Source organism: Garra rufa, chromosome 19 (genome assembly GCF_049309525.1).
Source record: "Garra rufa chromosome 19, GarRuf1.0, whole genome shotgun sequence".
NCBI lineage: Eukaryota > Metazoa > Chordata > Actinopteri > Cypriniformes > Cyprinidae > Garra > Garra rufa.
In genome coordinates, this window is record NC_133379.1 from 2,920,519 (window position 1) to 2,928,412 (window position 7,894).

Genomic DNA, 7,894 nt, shown 5'->3' on the forward strand with positions numbered 1-7,894 from the left:
CTCTGTTAGTGATTCAGATCAGAGACACGAATTACAAAAAATCCTGGAATCCTCTTAGGAAGTGTGTTTAGCATAACATTCACATGCTTTACATTTTCAGTCATTTATCTTTATCTTTATCTCTGCCTTTTTGGTTCAAACAAAGCAAAAACAAAACATTTTTGGTGGGTCACACTGTGGCCTCGAGCATCTCCCTTGCTGACAAAGGTCTAAATAAATAAGTAAATAAGTAAATAAATGTAAACATCAATGCATAAATAAATATGAAATTAACTAAATATTAAATGAACATGGAAAGAAACAATTGTTTACATGAACATTGTCAGAAATACATAAATGAATAAATGAAAGAATAAATGAATGCATTTTGGAAAAATAAAATAATTCATAAATAATTAATTAAAATTATAAATATAAATATCACAATTTGTAAATTTTAGTCAAATAATATTTTTATCATTTCATTCTTTATATATAGTTTAGTGTGTATTTCACCAAGAAAAAAAACTCTAAATACCATTGACTGTAAATATCTATGCACTCTTTGGATCCTAGACACAGAAGCGCGTGAACAGGACTTTTATTTTTTGATCTGGTGATGTGACGTCATAAGGCTGCGGCGCGCTCCTGCATCAGTGTTTGCTTTCAGTTGAAGAAAGGTTTGTAGTCTTAATCATTTGAAGTGCTAAATTCATACGCGTTCAGTCTATTTTATACGGTTTACAGGCGATTTAAACTTTATAATTATTGCGTGTAATATTGTAATATTTGATCTTATAATGAACGTTATTTTATGAGAATAAAGCGCATCCACACAGCGGCTGGTTTCTCTCTCTGTTAGTGATTCAGATCAGAAACACGAATTACAAACTCCGAGTCAGTTTATTCACAAAATGATTCACTGTTTCGAATCGCCGCTCGCTGAGAGACCAGCTGCTCAAAACCGAGTCAATACGAGAACAAACACAAACATGATTAATGACAACTTTGACAAACAATTGCAAATGTTTGGTTGTTGTAATGACAACTTTTTAATACAATAGCAATTTTTAAAGTGTGTAATCGATTAAATGTAATAATCATTAAATGTTAATCAAAATGAAATAGTAAGTTAAAAGGTTTGAATGTTTGTTAAATCAAATCATTTAAGTCCATTAGCTATTACTCTGATTCCCTTACTAGTGCACTGACTACTGAACTAGAGCTGATTGAGATGCACACAGAGATTTAATTTTTTTCTTTTTTTATATTTCTGTTAATAATTCTCATCTTGAACAGGGCAACGTTTCCAAACAGAAAAAAAAAACTCCCGGTGGAGCAACTGAGATCCACGTGACACTATTATCAAGATGGCGTTTATTAAAGAGGAGAGTGAAGACATGAAGATTGAAGAAACATTCAGAGTCAAACAAGAAGATACTGAGGAACAAACAGGTTGGTTTTCATTCTTAAAGCTGAACTATTCTATGAACTGTCCTCTACATCTTCTCAATTCATTTGTCTTTGGCGGGTGTTTTTCTGCTCCGTTTGCCCTCCTGCGGCTTTTTTTTTTTTTTTTTTTTTGAAAGAATTTCAGCTTAATTTTTTTCTTAAAGTTCAGCTCTCATTTAAAAACAGAATTTGTAAACTTGTGTCTCATTTAATTTGTAAATGTTAAGGTGCACCGCTAGGATTGAGTAACATTTTTCAATATGAAATAGTTTAATAAAAGTTTTGCATGTGGTCTAACTATAGTATAGATACTGTAATTATGACATATGCAAAATAAAGTCTGGTGACAGCCATCACTTTCACTCGACTAGTGCTGCCCCCTTAATAGTTTACTGAATGTTAGTCTGCGAGAAGAGGATTAGCAGGGCTGCCAACTTTTGAGTTCAGCTTGGAGTGAGAATTTCCACAGCAGTTTTAACTGAGGGTGCTTTTGACTGCGTGAGAAAATGGATGTGTGGCGTGAGAGCGTGTGAAAAGTGTCAATTGCGTGAGTCTCACGCTGAATGCGTGATAGTTGGCAGCCCTGGGATTAGTCGGCTAAAATTTTGTTGTTTAGTCAGTCACGGTAAAAATGGTCCATGTCATTATTGAACAGATTGTTAACAGCCGGTTCTTGAGGTAGGCCTAATAACGGAATATCGGGCAGGAAATAAATACATTTGCCTATCATTCATCAACCTCACATAGCAATTATCTTTTAAATATCTTGGGCCAAAATTTTATTTTAAGTTTATTTTAGTGATGCGCGGGTCGAGTTTTTTTTCAACCCGCGGGTCCCGCAATTATGAAATTATTTGGCCCGCCCCACAGTACTGTGTCTATTTTTACAACCCGCCCCGCCCCGCGACAATTAAATAGACATATTATGCATTGTAATGCAAATGAAAACCGAAAGTGCTTTTCGCCCTTTAAACTTGCACGTTACTGTACGATTATGAATATGAACCATAAATCAAATCATATTAATAACAAGATAAACAGTGGTGTAACGTTTGTGGTGCCGGAAGAAATGTGGGTATATATGCTTCATTTATGAATATCGTTTTGAACGCATTCGTTTACTGCATCCTTGGACTGAAAGGTTTACAGGTTCACTGGTTTTAGGGAGTTCTGATCATAAAAATCTGCTTCTTTTTATTTGCAAGATATTGTTTTTGTTATTATGTACTGTTTAAAATGACTAGGGTGCGGGAGAAGCAGCGGGCACAATCACCAAATACATTTCAAAGCAAGCCGGCGGCGCCACAGTCCGGACTACATCTACGTCTTTATTGTGTGTTTTTAGCAAATATTTACATTCATTCACATATGACTGGATGTGGTTGACTGTCATGATTTTGGCTAATGCATGATAATGCGCATCAGAGGAGATTTAAATACGCATAGCACCAGGCCTGCAGAGCTGAATGTGCGTTCGCTTGATGCGCTTGTGGCTGGCAGTGGGAGCTGCTTGGCGCTTTCGTGACGTGACGTGTTGATAACCTTATTAAAGAACTTAATAAAATATGAAAATATATTCCCAAATATGTAATAGGCTATAGGGAATTGCACCCAACATACATTGATTTTTTTTTTTTATGACCCGCCCCAACCCGCCCCGCGAATAAAGTTACAGTTTCTTTACCCGCCCCAACCCGACCCGCCGATTATGAGACGACCCGCGCATCACTTGTTTATTTCCCACATTTTCATATCAAGCTTCCAACTACCATCGACATTTCAGACATTTAAAACTATTTTAATGGCAAAAATCATTTTCAGACACCAGCAAATTAACGTCTGAATTAACGTACAAATGCGACCCGATGGGATTTATGGTCAAGTCAGATTTGCATTACACACAATGCTAAAGACTGCTTGATGAAGAACTTAAATAATATATGATTAAAATCAAGTATGTATTTGTTTTCAGTTGTGTCCTCCATGTGCTTTTGTTTATATTCTGCATTTGCATTTGTCATACATTTCATATAACATAACTCATATAACTGTGATTTCTTGTTTGTGAGCTCCCTCTGTTGCTTTGGCTAAAAGGGTAACAGTGGAGTGGGACTCAACACCTCTTAAATTTGCTTAGTGGATATAGGATGTAGTTGTATGTTGGTTGAAACACTTTACATGTTTGAATATTTTGATGTCTGTTGTTTTATTTCATTTCATTATTCAACTATTTTCTTTTTTCACCTTAGACCTGAGGGCACTGAAAGAGGAGAGTCAAATACTGAATGAAATGGAAGAGAAAGATCATGATTTCATAAATGAAGAAAAATCTTTTAGTTGTTCACAGTGTGGAAAGTGTTTCAAACAAACAGTAAGTATTAAAAGACACATGAGAGTTCACACAGGAGAGAAACCGTATGGCTGTCAACAGTGTGGAAAGCATTTAATTCATAGAAAAAATCTTAAAACACATGTTAGGAGTGACTTTTTAGAGAATCCCTACACATGCCCTGAGTGTGGAGAGAGTTTCCATCAAAAACAACTCTTTGAAGACCATATGAGTATTCACACTGAGCAACCCTACACATGCCCTCAGTGCGGAAAGAAGTTTAATTATAAAGGACACTTTGAAGTCCACAAAAGAGTTCACACAGGAGAGAAGCCTTTTACCTGCCAGCAATGTGGAAGAAGTTTTAACCAAAAAGGATCCCTTAAAAGACACATGAGTGTTCACACTGGAGAGAAGCCTTTCACCTGTCAACAGTGTGGAAGAGGTTTTAACCGGAAAGGAAACCTTGAGAGTCACATGACAATTCACACCGGAGAAAAACCCTACTCCTGCCAACAGTGTGGAGTAAGTTTCACTCAAAAAGAAAGCTTTAATAGACACATGGGAATTCACAATGGAGATCAGTCTTACTCGTGTGATCAGTGTGGAATGAGTTTTGATCAACATGAAAACCTTGAAGTCCACATGAGAACTCACAGAGAGAAACCCTACACATGCTCTGAGTGTGGAAAGAGTTTTCTTAAAAAACAGCTCTTTGAAGACCACATAAGAATTCACTCTAGAGAGCAACGCTACACATACCCTCAGTGCGGAAAGAGGTTTAATCATAAACGACACTTAAAAGAGCACATAAGAGTTCACACAGGAGAGAAGCCTTTCACCTGCCAGCAATGTGGAAAAAGTTTCAACCAAAAAGGAATCCTTAACAGACACATGAGAGTTCACTCTGGAGAGAAACCGTTTATATGTGGTCACTGCGGAAAGAGTTTTAGAAATAAAGCAACACTTCAATACCATATGAGGTTTCACACATGAGAGATCTGTATTTTTATGTTATCAGTGTGATATGAGTCATGAAATAACACCAGTCCATCACTGTGGAAAGACTTGCAAAAACAAGACAATCTTGAGGTTCACAGAAGCACCTCTGTTAAATTTCTAAATATCTGAGCAGTGAATTTGGGCTTTGTTTACACCTGGGTTTAAATGTGTTTTGGTTGATTGGATCACAAGTAGACTGTCTCTGTATCACAGTTTCTTTTGACCACGTCTCTCCCCATTTTGTCAAGGGGAGGTTAAATGCATGGGCTCTTTCAGATCTTCCGATCGAATAACATAAAAAAGAGTAAGTCTAGAGAAAACGACCAAAGAGGTAAAGAAATAATGAAGAAGACTTAGTAAGCAGTGCTGGTGATAGTGAAAGGGAATCAATAAATTGAGGACAGGAGGAATTAATAACTGTATTGCAATTTACAGATGGGTAATTGCATGAATAAAAGAGTTGAAACAAGCAGATGACATCAAGTGTAAAAAGTTCTTGAAGATGAAGGATTGGTGATAATATGTAATAGTAAAGAGCATATGGATAGTGATAAAATGAAAATGGTATGTGAGCAATGATTTGAAGTTGCAGTCAAATAGGAAATAAATTATGGAGGTGTGGAGTAATAACTGGGGTCCCATTAAGTGTGAACATGGGAAATGTAATAGAAGTCGAATACTTACAGATGACTAGAGAGTGTTGTTTTCTAACCTGAGCTCTATCTTCCTGTCATGTTTGTCTTAATCAAAGATGCGATCTGAGAGAATCGCCGACACCCGGGAGATATTTGGCATGCTAAATATCTGGACCTGTCGGCGATTCAAAATCATGCCGTGTGAAAGGTGATGTGACTGAAAATCACATCGGCGATTACCTTCAGCCAATGAGAGAACAACATCCAGGCCAGAGAGAAGGTGGGGGAGGAGTTACGAAAGTTTAGACCACAATATCAACAAGCATAGTTTCGGTTTATTTTCTATACGCTGCAAATGAGTGCACATGTATGACAAGCTTCTTGCGGGCTACCATTTTTTAAATAATAATCTCAGTCTCACGTGAGAACTTGCACGCCTGACCTCGCGTTGTTTCCATGTCACTTCTCGCGTGTGTTTGGTTGTGAGACGCAGTTCGGGGACCGGGACAAAGTTGTCGGCGATTCTTCCTATTGTAAAGTCATGCAGTGTGAAACCCCCTGTCACCGATCCATCGTACAGTGTGAACACAGCAGTGACGGAATGCTACCCCTGATAGTCATGCAGTATGAAAACATCTGTGACGCGATTGCTTTGAAAATCGTGCAGTCTGAACTCGGCTTAACAGAGACGTAATAGGCTATATTATAACTGTTAAGCTTAAATGTGAACACTATAACCTTTATATTGCATCATTCTTTATTGAACAGACTATTAAAAACATACTGGCATCGTGAGTCATTTAGATGCAGTGAAATGAAACGTACTTTATAATGTTTCAATTGCTGTAGTCAGGAATTATAGTTGGCAAAAAGTCTTAACTGGTAAAATGTTTGCACATTCTGTCACAGTAATAACTAACTAGTAGGCTAATAAGAGAAAAAAAAACTTACTCATGTCTTCTGAAGTACGTTTTATTCCTGACAGAGTCTTCTTCCAGAAATGACGAACTTGAACGAAGTTTCTCCTTTGTTTACCGTGATGTGGGCGTCTACTTTTGGCGCGGCGCCCTCACGTGGACGATTTGAATATGAATAGCGAACAGCTCGTGGGCGTGATCTAATTATAAAATAATGAAGCAGACCGGAGAGACTGGACATCGTGTTGGTTTCATATTGATTATTTTATCACAGAATATTTGTTTTCGGTAAAACTTACTTCGTTTAAAAGTATACATATCAAGCTTTGTCTAGACATATTGCTCATGTCTCTGTGTTGTATATTGGCTGAGTTATAGTATATTTTACTGACACGTTTCTGAATGAAGATCACGGAGATCAACGCAGCAGACAGCACACCCTTTTTGTTTTCTTTATTTTGCAAAATCACAATGTTTTTTGATTTTGTGAGTATATACAAATAAAAGTAGACCCTTTACAGATTCGATTGATGTACTGCTTTTATCTGTACAATCAGAAATGACAGAGTAATTGAAGTTCCTTTTGGGAAACTGCCTCAAAACGCCCCAGGGCGTTTTTCGTCCCCAGGGGGTTAATGAGCATAGAAACGTGGGAATGGGAAATTGAGCGGCATTGCTCGCCAATTGCCAGTTTGTGGATGAAGTTGATTCCAGACAAATAAGTCTGAATAGTGGAGACTCTGATTTTAGATTGGAATGAGCATGCGTGACAAAATTGCAGATGGACCAAACATCCATAAGAGGAAATGGAATTCGGTAAAAGGAGTGGTAAGCCTTAAAACAGTTCCAGCCGGTTAGGTATGCCGAGAGAGTACTATGGGCAAGGCCGTTGAGGATGGCTTCATGCGAAGCCTGTGAGAGGTCTTCTAGATTTGGATTTAGTTGAAGACGGTGGCAGAAAACGGTGGGACTGGCGTGGGATGGACCTCTGACTCTGGAGCCAAGATCCTGAACTTCTAAAAAGAAAGGCGAGACAAGGAATCAGCTATACTATTATGGTAGCCCGGAATGTGAGCGGCTCGGATTAGGAACTGGTTTTGAGCAGATATTAGCGTCAGCCTGCGGACGAACTGCATGATAGCGGGAGAACGAGATCTGCCTTTATTTATGATGTCAACTACTGCTGAATTGTCCGAGTGAATAAGTATGGTGTGTTTGGACCATTCATGCCCCCAAAGGATGGCTGCTATAATGACGGGATACATTTCGTGAAGAGCGGACGAGGGCGAGTCTGAATGCTGAACAAGATGGCTAAACTCAGGTGGCCATTTGGAAGCGAACCAACGGCCGTTGTAGTATCCGCCGAAGCCGGCGGATGGTGCTGCGTCTGTATACAGCTGAATGTCTTCTGGCTGTGTAACGTAGTCATTATAAAAGAAGGATATGCCGTTCCAAGAAGACAAGAATTGATGCCAGAGGCGCATTTCCATCTTACAGCCATCATCCAGGGTGACCTTATCGTGAAGGGAGGGGATTGTTGCTACTTTTGATAGTAGGTGGGAAAGAAAAGATTTCCCTTG

The 7,894-nt window shown here is 38.3% G+C and overlaps 1 protein-coding gene across 1 annotated transcript; it reads left to right on the forward strand.

The window, feature by feature from the left end:
- The first annotated feature begins 1,349 nt into the window (after positions 1-1,349).
- Positions 1,350-4,756, forward strand: LOC141292878 (uncharacterized). The gene is made up of 2 exons (XM_073824932.1): positions 1,350-1,434; positions 3,681-4,756. Exons 1-2 carry the CDS (start codon positions 1,350-1,352, stop codon positions 4,754-4,756), a joined length of 1,161 nt encoding a protein of 386 aa, XP_073681033.1.
- The last annotated feature ends 3,138 nt before the right edge of the window (positions 4,757-7,894 follow it).